Genomic DNA, 22346 nt, shown 5'->3' on the forward strand with positions numbered 1-22346 from the left:
TACATTGTAATATTCAAAATGTAACAAAAAAAAAGAATACTGCTCAACTCATAAGTTGTAAATAGTTTAACTTTTTGATGTTTAGCACAACACTGTTCTGGGTATTTAATTCACGTTGGAGACATTTATCCAGTTTACCATGCCAACATGGTTATTTTTTTTTGTTCTTTTGGATGGTAAAGGTGTGAGTGGGAAAGCCAGAGCCAGGAGCTGCTGCTGAACATGTTTTTGTTTTAAACAGAAATAAATCAATGCAAATCCTGGTTCCTTGACGTGATTCATTCTACAACTATTACACCTGGACTAATGTCCTCCCACATCCATGATGACAGTTTAAGTAACTGATGGGGCCACATAGGGTAATTTATTCTTCTTTGCTTTGGAATGCCTTATTCAGGTCAAACTATGCTGATATGGATGTTTATAAAATTGGTATTTTTTCTTTGTTTTTGGGTAAATTTGAGACTGAAACACTGTAATACCTCAGCTGTACCAGCAGGTGGTGACAGAGTCAAACTTTTAAGAGAAGGATCCTGAGAGTGGCTAAAGCAGTGCTAGGCTTCGGATTGTCAAAGATCACAATGTAGTCTAGAGATGTAATAAAACATTCAGCTCAAGAGATGAGACAATGAACTTATTGGGTTCCAAGTATGAGCTAACCAACTGTTGAGCCAATCAAACTTTATTTTAAAGAATCTGTTCTCAGTAAAATGTCCCATCATTTTTTGAGTTGTCCATATTTTGTTTTTGTTTTTGGCTAAGATGGTCCTAATGTCAGAAAACATAATCGGAGCGCCCCTGAGATTGTCGGAATGGGAAGATCGGGTCACAAATTGACACAGTTCTCTGAACTCAAGTTAATCCCTATAACCAAATTAAAACTATACCACAGTTTATATAAAACAAAGCAATTGCTACCACGTTGTTGCTGCTAAAGCAATAGATTATTGCAGTAATGACAATACTAAGACATTAATTGCTCTACTATTTCGATGCTGAAACATTTTTAGAGCAGGTTTTTTTTTGTAACCTCTAGATCAGTGGTTCTTAACCTTTTTGAGGTACCGAACCCCCAAGTTTCATATGCGCATTCACTGAACCCTTCTTATCCCCCCCGCGCCGACACACAAAAGATTTTGCGGTATTCTGATTTAGTAATGCAATAATATTAGCTGTGTTACCACCCCACTCCACTAGAGGCAGTATCAACCCCGAAAAGATGCGACTATGGAGCAGATTTAGAAGTACACCGAAAGCTACAGAATTTGGTAAAAACGGTGAGCTTTGCTGAAGTAATTAAAGACACAAGTTCAAATCCATGTTGAGAGTGGAGCTCCTTCAATCACTGCTCCTCCGCAGCTCTGATTGGCTCAGCAATGTAACGTGATCCTCTGCAGCAAGTGATGGCAAAGCGGGGCGTCATCACGACTTTACACAAGTGTGTCTTTACCTCCGCGGCAGAGGCTCCGCCGAACCCCTGGGGTTCGATCGAACCCAGGTTAAGAACCACTGCTCTAGATATACATTCCAGTTGGATAAAAATCTCAGTTTTTATATTTAAACCCAACTTGCATGTGGACAAGAGAAACAGATGATCTAAATATCGACGTAATTGTGGAAATCACCTCAATGCCTCAAAGCAATAATAATAATACCAATCCAAACTAGTGTTGAGTGTGAGGATATAGTCAGACGGATTCTGATGAAGACCAGACATCAAGTATTCTAGTTTACCAAGAGCTCAGTATATGTCCCACACTTCCTCTTGAAGCTTCAATTATTTACCCATGTTCTGTTCTTTCAGTTCAATACCCGAAACTTCGACAACTTTGTTCATTTCTAATATTATTTTCATTGTCAAATCCCCGCTATATTTCTTCAAAGTTATCCTCATGCAATCCACGTTCTTTTCTTCCCTGACTGCTGAATTCTGTCTTCTTAATGGAGCTCCCTCGGCTAAATAGACTCGGGCCTCTGACATGATTGAGTAAAAATGTACGGTTGGGCAGTGCAGAGAGAATAGCTGATGCAGCCATCTTAGCTGGGGATGTATTAATTGAAAGGTTCGTAGGCGGCGCAGGTGGTGGACACATCAAAGTACAGCCACTAATTAGGACCCCCCTCTATTCGCTTTTCACTTTTATTTATTTATTCTGTTTTAATGTCTTACCTCTTTTATTTATTTAGCTCGACTCTGCGAGGGCGCCTGAGCGGAATATGAATTGGGTGGGCTGGCTTGGCTTTTTTATTGTGCCTTGCTGAGCTGGCATACAGTAAACAGACGCGGGAAGCCAACCATCACTGCTTCATCCTCCCTCTGATCTGTCCTCATTTTTATTTTTTATCTTTTCTTCCAAGGTCAACTGAGCCAGGAATACCCGCAGTAATGTCACTGGTGGCTGTGAGCTGCAAAACAAAATGTTAACTCCAGACTGGTCCACAATCAATACGATGCTACAGTGGTTTACATTGGTAAAAGGGTTCGGGTTAGTGGTTACAGATAGCTAAAAGCGTTACACTAGGGTTACTCTTGGTGGTTAGTGGTGGGTATAAGCATTAGAGTTACAGATAGATAAGTGGGTTAGGGTAGGTTCAAGGGTCTCAGGATAAACAGTATTCTAGTGTAAATCTCTAAACTGATGTTTGTTCAAATTCATTTAATTTCAAAAATACTTAATTGATCCCAAAGCGAAATGAAATGTCATTTCGAAATAATTGTTGATTATTTCTGATTTAATTGAAATAAAAAGGACGCCTCATTGGTGGTTCAGAGATGTCTAATCTATTTAGTCACCATCCAGCCTCAGCTGCACTGGGTCATTATTTTACACTAGCAGCAGCAGCAGCAGTTCTTTTCATGTCTTCTCTCTTCTCAGCATAAATGTTGAAATTTGGTCACTCAAGAAATTTTGACCCTTCAAAAGCCTTTCCATCCTGTTGCTGATGACCTGTATCAGAGAAGAGCTGGGATCCCCTCCCCTGCCTCTGTGACCTTCTCCATAATCTACTTTAAGAGATGGGTTACACTAAGTGCTACTTCCATCACTGGAACATCGATTTCGCCATTAGAGACGGAGCATCAATACACAGAGTGGAATAAGCCCCAGAAGAAGACAAGACAATGGGGAGGAGAAGGAACACCTTGAGTCTGCTGGGCGTCTCTGGGAGCTTTTAGTTCCTTTTCTGAAAAATAAATTAGTTTTGAATGAACTTTCTTCCTGCCTCATGAGCCTCTCGCCCAGTTTGACACGCTTTCATACTACTGTCTTCACGCGCATTCACCTAATCTCTCCCGGGTCGCCGCTGCAGGAGATTTTCGCATCTTCAAAAGATGGGATCCTCCCACTTTCCTCATCTGCTCGATTTGTTCTTAAACGAAACCCAAAAACAACATGCTCTCACATGTCTCTGTTCTTTTAATCCCTTTTAGGAAGAATAAAAATACACAAAACAAGCAGAAAATGAAGAATTTTCATACTTTTTGCTGGAGACTCAATGAGTAGCTTTTCCCTCGCTTTTAATGCAAGTGAACGACCTTTCAGGGTCACAGTTAAAGAGTTGCTGTGACAACTTTTCTCCAAGGTCTCAGGAGATAATTAAATTTAACAGAACACTGTGCAATTAGCTGCATTCTCATATCAGGAGGCAGGCACCCATAGAGCGGGCCGCCCGCAACTAAATGGCCACAGATTCCCTCCCTTTTTTATTTCTGATTTAATTGAAATAAAAAGGACGCCTCATTGGTGGTTCAGAGATGTCTAATCTATTTAGTCACCATCCAGCCTCAGCTGCACTGGGTCATTATTTTACACTAGCAGCAGCAGCAGCAGTTCTTTTCATGTCTTCTCTCTTACAGCATAAATGTTGAAATTTGGTCAGTCAAGAAATTTGAGATTTATGTTGAACAAAAATATGTTTGTTGTGAAAAAGCGTGATTTCAGTGTGTGTTTTATGAATAATACAGTGAGTTTTGTGTTTTTATTTGCAGAATGTGGCTCGGGGGCATCTGGCTCCGGAGTGGAGAGCTGCGAACAGGAGCGCTGTACGACATACGAAGGGATTTGGAACGAGGATGAAGAGGATGAACGCTGCATCTGCAGCTTTAACTGTGACAGCGTGCCACTCAACGAGGTACGGCTTCCAGGAAAAGCAGGCGCTCACCTACAGGTTTAGACCTGATGTAGTGTTTTGTTTCTGGATAGATTTGCTACATCAATTTAACCAGCCGTCCCAATGGTTGGAGTGTGAATCTAAATGTGTTGAGATCCTCTTCAGAAATCACAGTAAATAACAAACATGGAGATTGTAAAATTGTAAAAAGATAAATTTATTATCATCTTCCTAAAATAAAGGGTTATGCCATTTTTTACTTAAAGATAGAAAAAAAAATTCACTGTTGGTAAAAAATGACTTAAGCCATAACTTTAGGAAGGTGATAATATGTTGTTGCAACTGATTAAACAACACGTTCTCACTCCCAACTCGTCATATAGGGATTCTTGGGGTCGGTTCCCTCTGAGTCACATGTTGACGCATCGGGTACCCCTTTCTCATCAATAACTGACGTTCAAGGTGCTTTCATTGAATGCTGTAGCGCTCCCTAAGCATCTGAAACTGACGATCTAGGAACGAAGAGGATGAGTCTATTCTAATTTTCTAAAAGGCATATAAAAAGTGATACAATTCATGCACAGCTGATGTATCTGTATGATTTACCAATTTCATTAATTTTACTTCAGATTAATTTTACTTCTGCAGCTGTGATTTTATCTTCATTTCTGCTAAATTTGTTAAATTTAGCACAAATGAAGAAATCGTTTTATCTTCACGAAATGAAGATAAAATCACAAAAAAGCACCCTGCACATCAATTATTGACAAGAAGGCTGTACCCGATGCGTCAACATGTGACGCAGAGGGAACCTGCCCAAGCGTCCATATTATGACTAGTTGGGAGTGAGAACATATTGGATTAAAACATATTAGATGTTGGGGGTTTTAAATGTCTTATTCTTTATGCTCATCCAAAAGTCTCCTTGAGTTACATTTTATTAGTCAGAAGTTTTGAGATTCTGAGACTTTGAGAGGGAATCCATCGACATACGTTGGGTTGATGTGTATTTGGTTTGTGAGAAGGTAAACAGTTTATCTATGCCTGATAAAAATAACATACCATCACGTCATAGAAATCTCCCTGTCTATACCTGCTCTCTCTCTCTACAGGTCTGTGGCTCAGATGGGAAAACCTACCGGAACGAGTGCGAAATAAAAAACACCAAATGTTTGGAAAAGAGGCTCTTGTTGGTTCAGAGTCAGGGTCCCTGTGCAGGTCGGTGCTTCACACATAAACACATACAGTGATTGCAGGTTACTCTATCATCATTATCACTGCCATCCCATTTCTCCACTCATTCCCTCCATTGACAGGTTATCTCTCCTCCCAGTATAATTCTGACATAATCTCTGTTGTCTCTTCTTTGTCAGCCCAGTCACCAAAAGCTAATGAAATGATGTAGATAATGCTTAAATGTGCTTTGTCGTGTCTGCGTGATTCGCTCCAGGAAAGTTGACTCACAATTTTTTCAGCAGCGTTCGTGAAACTGACGGTTCCTCTGGAGGTCGGCTGGTATTAAAATCTTTCTCACGGGCCTGTGTGTGGAAGGAGCTGATTGCAGTAATGAGTCTTTTTTTTGTCTTGAAAGTCTGACAATTTAGACCAGTAGTCCCCAGAGTGCGTCCTGGAGGCCCGACATCCTGCATGTTTTAGTTCTCTCCCTGGTGGTAGTAACAACCTTTTCAGCATGTCAGTGTTCTTCTTAGACCTCTAATGAGCCATCATTTGATCCAGGAGAGCTAAACCAGGGAGAGACTAAAACATGCAGGATGCCGGGCCTCCAGGACCCACTATGGGGACCACTGATTTAAACCATGAAACTTGCCTGCTAACCCTGAGGATACCACTTTGCTCCACTTACACTAATATAAACAGCTCTTCTTTGCATGCAATAATGACCCAGCGAGCTGATTGTTAGATCAGTGGCCAGGCTGCAAAGGTTAACCACCTTCCTCTCAGTGGCTGTGTCAAATGAAGAGCTTTTGCTGGTAAAGGCCGAAGAGCAGAGCAAAAGGCACTTCAGGGATTTTGTGTGATCACTCTGGCCTGCTTGATTCCCCCTGGGTCCAAAAGAGAGGAGGATGGAGGGAGTTGAGGAGAGGGAGAATGAAGCAGCTCCCAGTGTTTCCACTCACATCCTTGCTGATTCTTCTTCCTCCTAAGCCGGCCTCCTTGGGGCTGACTGTCACGCTTCTCTACCCTCCATGGATAATCAATCCTCTTTCTGAATAGCCGTCTGTGTGTACCAGACCTATGGGCTTCTGCTCTCCTATTGGCTCATGGATGAACTCACATCTGTGGGATTTTCCTGCCCTCTACATTAGTTATGTGAGGACCAGTTTTTATCTTGACCTTAAGTTCAGAAGCCAGAATCAGCCCTGGGTTTTAGTAGCTCTGAGCTGTAAGAGAACTTCTTGAGACTAACTTCAACTTTCCTACCAATTACAGCACCTTGTATGAGATTTCATACAGCAAAGATTCATTGATTAAGTTTAATTTATTTTACTGGAATTTGACCTGATAAACCATAGCAGAAGACCGTAAAGTCAAATGAAAGATGACAGCTGAACTTCAGCATCTTTTACCAGGGATGGGCTCACTTCGGCTAATCTGCTAATAGCAGAGCTAATTTTTCATTTAGCACTTTTGCTAACTATGAAAACGTTTAGCGTACTTGGCTTCCTCTAATGCATTCTTTCTGGACAAATTCTACTGCATTAATTAGCCTGGTTGTTTTATAAACTTTCAGTTCAGTAAAGTCCAACATCTGTGTTAATGTTTTACTTTGTTTAAAAATTCTTCAATTAGTCAGAGGCTTTCCTTCATGCTCTTATTTTGAAGAGGTGAAACTGTTTTCTGTTTCCTCTCCTCACCTTCTTTTTTTTCCAAACAAGAAACATACAGGAACAAAATAAAAACAGTGAACAGAGAGCAAAAGAAGTAAACATAAATACAATATCTAATATCAATATAGAGAACATGTAAATTATGGAAAAAGTAAATTGGTGCTCATCTTTCAATGCCGATATGATTCTAACTGATTAGCTTCTGCTAACTACTGACCGTGTGTGCTTTGGCATTAGCAAAACTAATGTTTATAACTAGTGCTACAGAGTTAGCATAACTAAGTTCTTAGTTAGTGGTGTTTACCACTGTTTTAACATATAATGGTTTGTAAATGTAGCAAGATTAAATCTAGAAAAGCTGAATCGTGATGATTTATCACATCGTCCTGAAGCAATTCAGGTAATCCCTCATTGGTACCTGCCAGCTCAAATCTGGGTCAAGACATTCAATGCAATCCAAAAACATGTCTGGTTCTGTGGAAATGATAATATGTCCAGGAATATAAAAGATATTATTATACAAAGGAAATAAATGCAGTTGAGTTGGGAAATATGAAGGTAATATTGCATGTCATAGTCAGCAGCACTATGCCAGACAACAGCTACTGCAGAGAAAACCAAGCACAGGGTGGAGGAACGTATAAAATTAAAAGTTCTCCATGTCCCAATAGGCTGGGTGCAGATAGCTGAATGGAGCGTTGGAAAGTGGCAAGTTAAATGAACTGTGTCCAAAGCCCATCTCTGGAGTGGGAAAGAGCTGGAAAAAAGGAGCGAGCCGAGTCATCACCATTAGGCTGTGGCTCATATCCACACCAGTAACAGTGTGATTTATGGCCGCCGTATCTCCAGCCTCCAAACTCCAAATTAGCAACATAAGAAAGGGAGACTGGTTGGGGAATAGAGAGAGAAAGAACCGGGCCAAACAGAGAAGTCTCTGTTTTTTATCTACAAGTTAACTTTTCACTCAAAAGCTTGGCGAAATGTTTTTTTTTTTTTTTTTTTTTGCCTTGGCTATTAAACAATCCCCTCTGCCCCGCCACCTTTTCCCTCCTCCTATTGTGTTTGTTGTCGGCTGCCAGCTTCTGGAGAAAGGCCAGCGTGAGGAACACATTTGTTTCTATCGGGCTGACTGTAGCTCTGCCACGCTGGTTTGGCGGCTGCTGCAGACAAAAGAGGCAGAAGCAGCTTGGCACATCCCTTCACATAAGGCAGAGCTCTTTCTTTAAGATGTAGGTTTCCTGTGCAGCTCCACAGACAGGGACAAATGGAGACAACATCCCTGCTGGTAGGTGGTAAATGTCAAATTCAGCAGGAAGGCATTGCTTGTTTTCACTAGAGGTAATAGCATCTCTTACCCTTCCGGATATGGAGCTGTTATAGTGAAAGTAGAAGATAAACTTGTTATCTGGAAGCTGGTTCCTAGCCTCCTGGTCTCAATTTTTTTTTGCAAAAAAAAGTTTAATCTGTTTAAATTATTTTATATAATGTCCAATAAATCCAAACCTTACCCATTTAAATCTTCCTCTGTATCTTCTTGTTCCTTTCTTTCTCAGAGAATTATGTTACGTCTCCGACGGAGCTGACGGCGCTGCAGCACTGCGGCCTCTCTCCGTATGGCTGCTGCTCCGACAACATCACCGCCGCTCTAGGGGTCGGACAGGCCGGATGTCCCAGTGAGTCTTCCTCTCTCCGCCTGTTAAACGTCTAATGCTATCGGGCCGTGAAGGCGCGTTGTCCTTGAGTTGCAGTTTCTGTAAGATTACAAGCAAAGTTGCAGAGCTGGAAGCGTTTCATCTTAATCCCAAGAATAATTATGATGATGCTGGTCTTTATCAACAGAATCAAATCTTTCCTCTACTGATGATCTCGACTCTTGATAGCGCCAGAAATGTAGGAGAAACGTGGCATCACGCTGTAATCTTCAAGATGCTTCAAAGATGGGAAAAATGCAGATTTAGAAATAGAATATGCTGATGGATAGAGTTTCACACCATTAGTAAAGCCATGCATTTATGTGTAGCAGGGTTTTAAAAAGCTTGAAAATGCAAACTGTGCTGTATTTTTCCTCAGGCATCTGTCAGTGTAACGTCCACGGCTCCTACAAAGGCTCCTGTGACCCAACCAGCGGCCAGTGCTCCTGTAAGCCGGGGGTCGGCGGGCAGAAGTGCGACCGCTGTGAGCCGGGCTTCTGGAACTTCCGTGCCATCATCACTGACGGCATGAGCGGCTGCACGCGTAAGAAGCCACTGTTGGTCTCTATTCGCATGATGCATGTTGTAGAAATGGCCAAATCAAACCAAATTTTTAGAAAGTATCTAAACCGAGTCGGTTCAGATTGATGTTAGTAAGATTTGTACTTTAGTTTCAGATTCCCTTTTAAAGTTTTTTAGTTTTGTATTGTAGTTTCTTAGACTGGTTGAAAATCAGCCCCTTGGTCTACGTTCTGCTCTTGGCTATTGAAAAACAACTGCTTGGACTGTTGAGGTTTTAAACTTTATCCAATCACTAAGGTTCAATGCTGTTAGCTTACCAGAAGATACCTGGTAATACTTCCTAACATGGTGGAAATTAGCACTTTGGTGCTTCAGCATTTGCTTTCCATTAATGTGTTAATAGAGGAGCTAATTTTGTGTTTAGCATTTTTGCTGACTTTGAAAACATTTAGTGCACTTTCATTTGGCTAAGTATATTTTCAGGATAAAGTCTAAACTGCTGTTACTGTATAAACTTTCAGTTGAGTAAAGTTTGATATGTGTTGAAGTTTGGGTATCAACGTGGTTGAAATTAGAGCTAGCTTCAGCATTAGCTTCCACTAATGTTGGAAGTACTGTTTGTGATCTTAGGTTGCCCCCCTGCCTGGCTCCACTCTGCCTCAAAAAGATTTTGCTTTGATTTTCTTACATTAAACTCAAATAATAAGTATCATGATTGGTATCGGTATCGAGGATATGGGCCTGTATTTACTTGATTTGGATCAGTACTAAAATATGACGTATCACACAGCACTAACTTGTTACTTTGACCAGCTTCTGAAATAGCCTGTAGATCTACATTTTTTATGATGAGACCACAAGCTTTTACATAGAATAGAAATGGGAGAATTGAAGTCGATAAACTCCAAACTCAGCATCTACTTTCTTGTCAGAACCTCTGGAACATGGAGGACATGAATCCCTGAATCTGATAATTCCCATGCGTGGTTAACTGTAAATTCACTTTAGTAGACAAACAGGAGGAGCTGCTTGCTGCATTTTAGCAGATTGATTTTCTGTTGTTTCCTTTAGTGCTGTCAAAACTGGATTGAATGAACTGTTTCCATTTGTATGCGGGCGGCGGTGTGAGGTCGGGACCTGGTTGTTTGTCTCGATGTAACGCGATACGCTCAGCGGCTTCGCGTCTCGCTGCCGCCGTACCGAAGGACACACACTGCTGGAACCAGGGAGCAGGAAGCCCACAGGTGACACACCTGTGGGCTGACCTTTAACGAGGTTTAGCCAGCACAAGCAGACAGCAAAACAGAACACCAATAACAGCTTCAGCAGGAGGGAGGAGCAGGAAGAAAAATAATCACATCATTGATTCTAGGAACATGATGGGCTTGATGTCCTTCCCCGAGGTTGTTATTTTAAGTTTGTCTTTCACCCTCGTTCTCTTCCTTCCACTCCTCCCCTCTGTGAACCCTGAGGCGAGTTGAACTCTTCCCACCCTCTCAGTCGGAGACAAACGCGTATCTTTAAAGCAACATGCTCGGGCTAACAGTGCTCCAGTCACGCTTTGTTTGCCTACCACTCTAAGCGAAGGCCGGTCTGCCCATCATTGGCACTAATCGATTATCTAATCATGCCTCTTTCCTTTGTAATTTCAGCGTGCAGCTGTGATCCCACCGGCTCGGTCCGGGATGATTGTGAGCAGATGTCGGGCCTGTGCTCCTGCAAGACGGGGGTGAAAGGCTTGAAGTGCAACGTGTGTCCAGATGGAAGCAGGATGGGCATGAACGGCTGTGACCACGGTAACAAGCAGAGGCATCCTCAGACATTTGGGGGGCTGGTGCCCATTGGTACTTGTAACTAATATTAAAGCTGCAGGATGTAAATAAAAAATGTTTTTTACATATTTGTTAAAACTATCACCATATCCTGACAGCAGGAGACAGATAATCTGAAAATATCAAGCTCCTGCACCTCCTCCCTGAGCTGCTACTGCCGTCTGAAGAAACGCACCGCTAACAACCAAAAACAACCATTCAGAGCCAGGAGGACGGGCTTAGAACTGTCCATCAACCTCATGTATTCGCTGCTCCATGTGCTGATGGTAGAGAAACCACATAGTTACGGCAAAACCGTTTTTCCACCGTCATCATATGCTAACTAGCCTTAGCAGGGTGATTGATAGCGCTAAGACCCGCCTCCCGGTTCTAATTGGTTGCTTCTAGTTTGCAGTGTGAGAAGGCAGAGGAGTTTATTTTTTTCACAGATTATCTGTCTCATACTGACACAACATGCTGGCGGTTTATACAAATATGCAAGAAATATTTTTTTATAAAAGTTACATAGTGCAGCTTTTTTTTTCTAGAAAAATCAACTAATTTGGGTTAAGAGTGTAGTGTGAGGTTTATTACAGGTTAATACTACAGTATCTAAAAGAAGAGAAAAACATTTGAGAAGGGCTCTTTTTTGTCTAGAGCAACAGAGCAGGCGCTCTAGTACCACCTCGTGTCCGTCTGGTAGTAGGAGCAGTAATAAATAATGAGGAGGGGTGCTGATGAACGCAGACCAGGCTCCTGGGGCCTCCCAGAGTTGCTCCATCACTCTGAAGAGCGTTTCTGTCGCTTATCTGATTTGTGGAGAAGCTTTACAGCAGCCACTCTTTCTTCATCTCTTCTTCACATCCATCAGCTTTATTGGCAGAACAGGAAGTGGCTCCAGGATGTCTAATCAATAGTGATTAGGGAAATAGTGAAGTGTACAAAAGGCCCATGGACAACATATTACCCATTGATATTTATATTTGTCTGTGTCTTGTTGGACCATCTGCAGCGCTCACATGTCAGATCTGTGTGTCAGTACTATTGATTGCTTTTGATTAAAATTGCAAACCCGCCCCGGCGATTGCACCGAATAAAAAAATAAAGGAAAATAGTTGAAGGAAAGGTTAGCTCCTGCTGAGAGCCTGCAGCTCCTTGATTAAGATTCACCATCAGACATTGACTGGAAGTCAGACGCTTAATGAAGCCGGCAGTCCAGTTCACCGCCACACACACTGCTGGGTACAGAGACAAGGTACTCAGAGGATACGGCACAGTAAAGCATAAGGTGAAGCTGTAACAATGGAATACACACACACAAACATGCACACACACACACAGACAGACAGGATGCCTGGCAGTTCCAGCTGTGGCTTTGTGGGGAACAAACTACCAGCAATAAGATCATTTTTCATGCAAACACTTTATATGATAAAATAATTACACACCTTATTCTTCTGAAAATAACGATTTTTCATTCCCATGCCATGAACATAGAACATAGGAATCATTGTATTAAAGTTGCATTGTGCCTAATTAAAAGTAGATTATACAAAGCACTTAGTTATTAGATAATATAATATTTCTGAAGAAAAGATTGAAAGGACAATATCAGCCTTATTTTTAACCAACGGCCAAACTGATGCTCAGATCATGCTGAGGATATTTGTGTATATGGAACAATTCAGTAAAAGATGCGCTGCTGTATTTTGGTCTAATTGTAATTTGATGTTTTTCTGACTTAGTACTGTGTGCAATAATATAAATCACACTTCTTCATGTGACTGGTGTCCTAAAGAAGTTCATTATAAGTAAGTTTGTTCATATTGTAGCAGCAGCGGTTGTGGTTGTGAAGCTATGGATGCTGTGGTTCACTCACAACCAAACAGAAAGCTCAACATTTGTTTTGATCATATTTTTCATCATTACCACAACAGTACCACAAAATATCCTGATAAAACTCTGAGCCCATGTTGCTCACCTCTGTCATCAGGCTGTTCAGAGGCAGTAAGAAATCAAACCTGTGTCCTCCACAGGCCCTGATACCCCGACATCATGTGAAAAGCTGCTCTGCAGTTACGGCGCCACCTGCCAGGAGGAAAACGGCCAGGCGCACTGTCAGTGCCCGCCGCCCGACTGCGACTTAAGAAACAAGACAAAGGTGCGTGTTCCAAAGTGGCTGGGGATTTGATCTTCTCAGGAGTGCCGGTGGCCCAGGGAGCTAACATGTGGCTCGGCTGCCGTCCCTCCATCTCTGTCACTGTGGAGCAGGTGTGCGGCTCAGATGGGGTGACCTACGCTGACCAGTGCCAGCTGAGGACCATTGCCTGCAGGCAGGACAAGGCCGTTACCGTGCAGCACTCTGGACAGTGCACAGGTGAGCCTGGGTGATTCCTCCATGCATCACGCCGAGCAGCAGCCAGCTGCTGTCAGGCTGCGCTCAGCAGATAATGAGCGTTGCTGATGGAGCCCTGCTGTGTCTGCGCCACTCCGGCTTTCTGTCTCACAGAGAGTAATGACAAAATCTAAAAGTTAATTTTAGCACATCATCATGTCAGCTACCTCTTCAGTTAGTCTCTAACGCAAACAGTTAATCGACCAATTCTAACAGTGAGCTTCCCAACCTGGTGGAGACAACTTGCTGGAGTTCTGGTTCTGGATGTTAGAAAATAACTCATCTTATTACAACTAACCTAGACAGAATCCAATCCAAGATTCTCTTGTTGGCCCCCAGAGTGAAAGTTTTGTGGCTCCGCCCTAAACCTGGTTTCTGATGCAGTCAGTGGAGACTGGCTGTGTATTTAGCAGAATGTTTGTCTGGGTTTAGTTGCCATCTGATTTGCAGCTTCTGGTCTAGTGATGCAGTAAAGTGTGACAGCATCTTATTGTCTGTAATCACAGGCTGAAATGCATGGGATGTTGAAACTGGATGGTTTAGTTTTTGCTGCTGAATGCTCATCTTAGAGCGATGCTGTGATGCAGACGTTTCCCAGAATCCATCCTGCCTTTCAGTGTTTTGTGCTATATTTTCGGGGTTCAGTTGAAATCCTTGAAAATGCTTGAATTTCAATTGGGTATTTTCAAGGTTTGGAAAGTTCTGGGTTTCCAAATCAAGTCTTGAAAAGTGCTTGATATTCAAACTACACCATTTTATCATGAAGTGATGATGTTGAAAGTTGAAACCAGATATTTTCATACACCTAATAAAAAGACAGACACACTGTCTGATTTAACTTCACTGTCTGAAGTTAAATCAGACCAAACCGTTCTTGTTTTAGGTCAGGTAGAATTAGCATGTGACCAGTGTTTGACACGTTTCTAAATCTATGCTGTGAAGAACTAAGGCAGCTTTAAATATTAAAGAGGATCCAAAAAAATCAACACAGCTGAGGCTCCAATCCAGCACTAGAAAGGTGTACCTTATAAAGTGGCCAGACTTTGGACTATAATACATTTTCTGTGTTTCAGCTAAGCCTGTTACCATAAATGTTACTTGACGGTAAATTGTCCCAGAAATTGCAATAAATGATAATACTGTTATTGGAAACCGTTTTCAAATCAAGGTAAAGGCATAATAATGGAAGCTTGTGCTCTCGAGCTTCAAGCTCTCACCGTCTAATAAACTAAATTTGTATAGAACAATATTGATCTGCTGTTAGTTTATATTGTGATTAATTGATGAATGACTTATTGCAACAGGCCCAGCTATAACACATGAATTCCTGTAAAACTGTGGCTGGGAATCCTCTGGCTTCGTTCTGCCAAATCTTTGTCAGAGTGTGGTTGAAAATGTAGAAAACATGTGTAGAGTGGCAGTGGGGTGGAGGAGTAAGGGGGGAGGGGGAGGTAGCTCCTGCTCTCTTCAGTCCAGATGTTGATGGACATTGTTTGGATCGCTGTAAAGAGCCCTGGGATGGCACCAAGGCTGCAGTTTGCATGCAGAGTGAAGATGTGGTGCAGCTGCCAGCTTGGATCTTAACAGGAATCTAGAAAAGAAACGCAGCCAGCTGTGTGCCTGCCAGGTGTGTGAACGCTTTATGGGGGAAAAATGTTCATTCACCTCTTCATTGTAGGGCACAGACCAAGTGACCCAAAAGTGTCAGGGATGGCTTTTTCACCAGACCGTATCCAGTGGAGGTGAGGATGTCATGGTGGTCTAGGACAGGCTGGAGGTTTGGGAGCACAGAGAAAAAAGAGAAACAGACCAGGCTTTGATAAGTCCCAGAACATCTGGTAATTACACATCCAGTGCCATGGGTGGGTTCAGCTGTGATAGGAGCCAAAATCCAATCTGGTTTCTGATTCCTCTGTTGCCTGGCAATGGAGATGTGGGTTGTGTGTAATCTCTCACCTAGCATAGCGGCACAGGGAGCACCGCCGTCAGCGTGCTGTTTTCCTCGATCCAGCCCTGAGGAGATGGTGAGGAGCAGAGGATCTGTTCATGTCTTCCCTGGGAAGCGGTTGCACCGCAGGTTGCTGCTGTCGGCTCTGCAGCTCATTTCACGTGTGGCTGGGTGCGAATTAGCATTTTGCTCCGCCCATTTCCACACTGCAGCGTCGCCCGCTTTCCCTATCTACTGTTTCCCTACACCACTTCCAGATGTGCGGCGCCGTGGTGCACTAATGCTCAACAAGCTGCTCTGAGGCCTAGCACAGAGCCAAAGAGCCTAAACACCCGCAGATATTGAACCTCTTACATCGCTACACCGTGTCACTGGAGTCACTGGTGTAAAATAAAACGCTAAAATGTTGTAAGTAAAATGTTCCAATGTTAAAATGTTTGGACTGCAGAGAACTAGCCTCTGTAGTCCAAAAGCAGCCCTGGGGAAGAGGGTACTGGAAACCTCAGAGTACAACCTAAATTCAAAATGCAGTTCTCAAATTATAATTTCATCAATTTATTATAGATACATTTATTTTAAAATTGACTTGGTCTTATGTGAAGCTATAATTGCCCTGCCTTGTTATATCAAGAAAGAATTGAGACCAACCACATTTCATTTTATTAATTACTCCCAGGTAGGGCTGGACAATAAGTCATTAACAATACATAGGTGATCAATATTAATAGATAATACGTTTGATAGAGTTTTTCCACCATTCTGGGAGATGTAGGCAGAGGAAAAGCCTAAAAAAGGTTGGTAGCATCAACTTATTCACTCTGCTTGCCTAGCAACAACCTGCTGAGTAACTTGCGCAGCAGCAGTTTCATGTTTTCACACCGAGCCTCATAACTGATTAGAAATCAACAACAATGATGTGGAGTGAAAACTGAATAAAACAGGAAAAGTCATTCAGATATTTAAAACAAAAACTAATCAACAATTATCGACTGATATGAGATGCTTACATCGTGATACATTTACAGTCTCTTTGGTGCCAGACATATGGAAATCATTTAAACAGACCCTGTCTGGCAGCATGAAGTAGGCTGAGAGACCTCACAAAGCAGCACTTCCTGCCTCGATCAGAATCCAAAAGCAGATGAGAAACAAAGTCACAGGCATCCATCAGTCTGGAGAGCTTAGAGTCAGAAAAACACAGAATCCTGGAGTGGCCTATCTACAAAAAATAATCCAAAAGCACAGGAAGTTGAACAAAAACCTAAAGTCCTACAGATCTTCAGTTAAATAATCAAAAAATCCTCAGTGGAAGCTGAATTAAAGCAATTCTGCTAACAAGAAAAAATTCCACCACAGTGACGTAAAAACCTTATTATGTTGTGTTATGGCAAACAATTGTTTAAGCTGAAATGAAACAAATGATGTTTTCGTATCAAATTAAAATACAAATCCAGTGGTATTCATATTTAATTCATCCAAAACTCTGAGGTGTCTCAGAAATCCTGTAAAATTGAGTAGCAGCCACAGCAGCAGCCTCCAGTGGGGAGGCATTTGCACCGATGAGCAAATCACTGCTGGAAGAAGACGATCAGTGGGTTGCCATCGGCCCCGCCTCTCCCATCTGTCGATATCACCTGTAGGTTTGCAGAGCATTGGCAGGAGCTTCGGACATATGCTGCTTACAGCCCTCATGTTGCGTGTTAGTCAGGGCTCTGCTGATTCCTCCATCCTTCCTTCATGTTGGGAGTTTATCTCACGTTGTTCAAACCCTTTTTCTGTTCTGGCTTTTCACCTACTACTGCTACTTTTTTTTAGCCCTTTTTGTTGTCTGATTTAAACCGTCTAGGTCAGGGGTCACCAACTCCAGTCCTCCAGGGCTACCATCCTGCAACTTTTAGATTCACCTCTGCTCCAAAATGTCTGAATTCCCTCACCACCATTCATTCCTCTCTGCAATAGGGTGGAAACGAGCAGATTATTTGATCCAGGTGTGTTTGAGCAGAGATGCATCTAAAAGTTACAGGATGGTAGGACTGGAGGACTGGAGTTAGTGACCCCTGGTCTAGAGGTTGTCCAACTTTCCTTTGTGGGTTTCTTGTCTCCTGACATTGTGAAAATGTTAATAACCACCTTTCAGTAATAATATGGTAGAAAGCATGCTGAGAACACAGTGGTTCTGTTTCCTTCTCTCCGCCCTCTAACATTACCATCCATTGTTCTTCCCAGAGGAAGCAAAGCAGCAGAAACAGCTAAAAGGACTGGTAAATCTGATGTATCTGCTGAGACTTCTGGGATCTTTCAAACATGTGCTTATCTCTGCTTATCCCACATCATGAAGTTCGCTGCTTATATTCCACAAACATTTTCCTCTGGATCCATGCAGCCCCTCGACGCTGAGCACCTGACTGACAGGTGTAGCCGAGGGGAAAGGCACTCCATGCCATCTTTCTTGGCGATAGCATCAACGCTCTTTGAACCGCACTCTGAATCTCTCCCACCAGCAGTTATCTGTGCAGCTCTTAAAGCCGTCACTCTGAGGCATTCTGCTGTCTCTGTAGGTATCACATTTCACACCTCGGTAAATAATTGCCGATCAACTCTGTGATTGTAGCGCTGTAATTAAGTCTTACACATACTGTAGTGTTAGGCGAATCCTAATGAGGTGGAAATCTACGGAGCTGGTTTTCTCCCATCCTCTTGCTAAGACACTTCTACTCTCCCGGGATGTGAAGTAGAAAAATGACAACGTTGTCACTCCTTTCCTGAGCACGGCGTCTGCCCGCTCGTCACCTTCAAGAGTTTTTGTTCTATTTATCGTTCTTTCATCGCAGAGTTTGTCCTTTTGCACCAGAGCTTTTTTGCATTGGTAATGATGGTCTCTTTACACAGAGGTTTTCCTCTTCCTCCTCATATGGAGTTGTATTTTTTTTGTTTTTTTCTTTTAAAGCATTGCATACGTGTTTGTTTGGGTGCATGTGTTGTTGACAGCGGCGCGATAGCAGTGCCGTTGATGGCGGCTTGAGCTCTCAGTGAGCAGCAGCCTACCATCTTTGAAGTCAGAGCAAAGCCGGCTTTTTTGCCCCATTTCTATCAATCATTCATCACCGGAGGTACTGGCTGTTGGTGATTAAAGCTTTGCTACTGCAGGGCAGCATTTGAATTTGGATATATAATTCATAGGCTTGCACATGATGCTGCATGTAGGTCTTCTGCCTACCTACACAAGCATAAATACAGGAATAGCATATTTGAGAGCTGGAGAAACTAAACTCATGTAGTTCAGTCTGTATCCCTCAGATGTGTGTTGCCTTGCAAACATCCTGGATTTTTTTCACATTTTGTCACAACTACAAAATATAATGTATTACCTAAGACTATACACTAACACATAATGATCAACAAAAAGTATGGGTGGAAAGCAGTGGTGGGCTCACACTTAGATTAATTTTTTGTTGAGCATGTTTGCTAACTTTGAAAACATTTAGCTTCCCCTAAATTATTATTTCCAGAAGAAATCAGAAGCTAATTTATTTAGCTGTTTTATAAACTTTCACTTGAATAAATTTTGATTTGTGGAGGTTTTGGGTGTCAACATGGTTGAATTTAGCTCTATGGTGTATCAGCAGTAGCTTGCTGCTTATGTGCTAATAGCTTAGCTAATTTTCATTTAGCATTCTAGCTAACTTTGAAAACCTTTAGCACACCTAGCTTTGCATAAATACAATTTCAAGTATAAAGTCTAAGTTCTAATCTAGTTTTATAAACTTTTAGCACAACTAATGTCTGAGCTAGCAGTGCCGACCACTGATGGTGTCACCCTGAATAACCTTTACCTTGATAAAACATGGCAGAATTATTCTGTGGGAATAGTTTTCTGCTGCAAGGAAAGTTGATTGGAAATCTAATAAAATTATTTAAGTGAAACAAACTCCAGGTGTTGCAAGACTGAGCTGAGAGGTAAACATTCATCCATTGTTGCGAGGTGTTTGTGTGGGTGTGTGTGTGTGTGTGTGTGTGTGCGTGTGCATGTGCGTGCATGTGGTTTTATTGGTAAGCCTCACTAGAATACAGAGACCTTCATCCGGTCTCTTTAAGGTTTTATTAAAAGTGAAGCAAAATCAAACATTTCCATCTTTGCTCAGCCATTCATCCATTCCTTGCTTCTTCCCCTTCCCTTCACCAGAAAGCATCTCTGACCCGGCAGACCGACCCACCCCCAACCCTCTGCTCACCACCCTCAGCCCAGCCTCAACGGCCGTCATCACTACCACCCCCGACCCCTTCATCTCTAACATGGTGTATGCCATCCCGCCTCCAATGACGGCCCAGCCAGCGTCCATGGAGACCCCCGACACCACCGCCGTCCTTTCCACCTCCACCCCTGGTCACGTTCCATCCAATCGCATCCAGCCGTCTGCTGCCAGGACCCCGGGCCCCCTAGAGGGCTCGGGCAGCGGCGACCCGAGTGGTGACGAAGAAGAAGAGGAGGACGGACGGGATGAGGATGTTGGTAGTGGCGTCCAGTCGGAGGCCAGCGGTTCAGACGATTCTGGCGGTAAATCACTGCTTTTCACTTCATTCTCCATAATCATGTTAGGTGGGAGGTTGGGTTTATCTGCAGGGTTTGGAAAAATTCTGAATCAATCATTAGCTGACATCATAACGCATTCATACCATCATCTGTTAATTAGAAACTAAAAATAGGAAGCAAGGCTTGTGTAATTGTATGCAAATAGATTTTGCTGGAGAAAACACTTAAAAGCCAGATGAGAAGAAGAAATCTTCACATTGCTATTACTGTCTTTTTTTTCACTTGCAAAAGACATATATCTCCATTTCAGACAGAAACAGAAAGTATTTGTATGGTTCACTGTAGCTGTCTGTTTCCCCTCCTCCCCCCCTCAGCAGCTTCACAGAGTAAAACCAGGCTCTGTAAAATACACTCCCAGCACCACAGATAGAAGAGACCTCTGGGCCGAGTCTGTGGATCTCTGGAGCCTGACCCGACAGACTGATGTCACTCCAAGGTCCAGCTGCGAGCGCTTGCAGCACCATTGCTCCTTGTCACATGACTAGTCAGGAGTCTTTGCGCCTCCTGACTGTAACATCCAGCTGCTGCTTTTCCAGCCCAGGCTTTCCAATTAGACCTTCTTTCTTCTTTTATTCTTTCCTGATGTTGGGTCTCATCCATCCATCAGCATGGCTTGGCGGCTTGCAGTGATAGGATAGGCCTGATGGAGCGGCACTGTGCTTCCTCTATGCCTGTTGACCAGAGGCTGAGCAGAGAGCAGGGAGCTGCTGTGAGGCACAGCGTGTGTTCAGTGGCTCTGCAGCTCAGGCTATACGTTAGAATATCATGCAAATCCAGATACTTCACCAAGTGAAACATTTTATAGATTAATTCCACACAGATGGATGTTTGAAAGGCTCCTTTATGTTAATTATGATGATTTTCCACTTACAGATAATGAAAAATTACTTTTACATTCAGAATGTCACATCAAACCCTTTACAAAGCATTTAATTCAGAAATACGGTCTCAATGAAAAGTATGTTTAACACCTGCTTAAAGGTTGTTATTTTCAAAAGTACTTTTAATCTGACCAACGGGCCTCACCTGAAAGCATATTCTAATTTATTTCATCTGACCGTATGCATATGTATTTATAGTGCCTTGCAAAAGTAATCATACTTGTTGAAGTTTTTAAATTTTACAACTTCAAACTGCATGGGGATTTTTCTATTTCTGTGATGTAAAAAACTCCAAATAACTGAAGTGAAAGGAACATTTTAAAATAGAATCTGCTGTAACTGTTTTAGTGGTTGGCTGTATGTTTCCATTATTCTGTGTATCTAGAGACTGAAACGTCAACCTAGTTCATCAGACTGTGACCTGTGACCTTTCAGTGGCTCCTAATAACTTTGTTCAGTGATCTAACGGAACTGAGCAGAGCTTTGTTACTATATAAAGTAAAAAATAGGCTTTCATCTCATTTTTTGCTGCAGCAGAACGAAACAATGGCATCTAGAGTTTTATTTTGCTTTGATTTATTTTATGTGTTTTCAGGCTGAAACCAATACACTTTATATATATATTTTTTTTTTTCCTACCAACTTAGCAGTCCAAAACCAAACTATAAAGAAGAAACAGATGTTTTTATGACTTTCTTTGAACAATAGTTTTTCTTGTCCTGGTTCCCTCATGTTTGTTGACCAGAGCTGAGGATTTCCCCCCTGACCCCTGACCTTTCTGCTGTGCTCCTTCATGACGCCGTTTATTCTCTGACCAACATCTGACAGGTGACAGGTCACTTCTGAAGACAGAAACTAATATTGTTAAAGGTGCAGTATTATGTTTTTCAGCCACATAGGATCATTTTAGAGCACAATCAACTCACTTTCAGTAGTTATGAAAATCATATATCAAATATGACTTAAAAGAAATTTTACTTTGTAATTTGACACCTTGAAATTGGACCTCTGTCTCTTTAAGACACTCCTGCCCTTTCTGAAGCTCCGCCTTCAGACAGTCATCCCTACATGGCTCTATTAACCCTTTAATAGCTCAGCAGATGTTTACTAATTGATGCTGACTAGTCTGAAGGACCTGAGTGGGGGAGCTACTTCTTGAGGTGGAGCTAGGTCCACCCAGGCGTTTTGCACAGCTGAATGGTTGTCATGGAGATTAAAGGATTTCTCAGACATGCTTGAAAGAATCAAAACAAAACTCCAGGTTTGTTTCTGATGAGGAAATAATATCATGATGTAAAGCTCTAAAATGTCATGATTACATAATACCTTCCCTTTAAGATATATCAGAATAAAAGTCCAGATGTATCCCCAAACCTATCTGTTAAAAAAGAAAGTCATCCATTATTTTCCTTCCACTTCATAATTATGTGCTGCCTTGTGTTGCTCTGCTGCACAAAATCCCAGTAAAATATGTCAGTTATAATGAGACAAATTTGAAAAGTTCAGTTTGTCTGAATACTTTTTGAAGGTGTTTGTCTGTTAGTGTCA

The 22346-nt window shown here is 42.1% G+C and overlaps 1 protein-coding gene and 1 long non-coding RNA gene across 14 annotated transcripts in view; one reads left to right on the plus strand and one right to left on the minus strand.

The window, feature by feature from the left end:
- The window catches only part of LOC107833258 (uncharacterized), a 21921-nt gene extending 4726 nt beyond the window's left edge, over positions 1 to 17195 (minus strand). Inside the window, exons 1-2 of the long non-coding RNA XR_001658971.1 lie at positions 17185 to 17195; positions 14296 to 14301 (exon numbers count right to left, since the gene is read on the minus strand). This is a non-coding gene — a long non-coding RNA (uncharacterized LOC107833258). The remainder of the gene's footprint in view (positions 1 to 14295; positions 14302 to 17184) is intronic.
- Positions 1 to 22346, plus strand: part of agrn (agrin) — a 593620-nt gene that overhangs the window by 467773 nt on the left and 103501 nt on the right. For 11 of the 13 annotated variants that reach the window (XM_016661973.1, XM_016661976.1, XM_016661975.1 and 8 more), the window contains 8 exons: positions 3989 to 4131; positions 5223 to 5328; positions 8513 to 8632; positions 9030 to 9194; positions 10825 to 10968; positions 13020 to 13144; positions 13255 to 13360; positions 19510 to 19881. In XM_016661973.1, coding sequence (XP_016517459.1) covers positions 3989 to 4131; positions 5223 to 5328; positions 8513 to 8632; positions 9030 to 9194; positions 10825 to 10968; positions 13020 to 13144; positions 13255 to 13360; positions 19510 to 19881 — 1281 coding nt within the window. The remainder of the gene's footprint in view (positions 1 to 3988; positions 4132 to 5222; positions 5329 to 8512; positions 8633 to 9029; positions 9195 to 10824; positions 10969 to 13019; positions 13145 to 13254; positions 13361 to 19509; positions 19882 to 22346) is intronic. The other 2 variants (XM_016661984.1, XM_016661985.1) reach the window with 2 other exon arrangements.

This window comes from Poecilia formosa, unplaced genomic scaffold, assembly GCF_000485575.1.
Source record: "Poecilia formosa unplaced genomic scaffold, Poecilia_formosa-5.1.2 Scaffold352, whole genome shotgun sequence".
NCBI lineage: Eukaryota > Metazoa > Chordata > Actinopteri > Cyprinodontiformes > Poeciliidae > Poecilia > Poecilia formosa.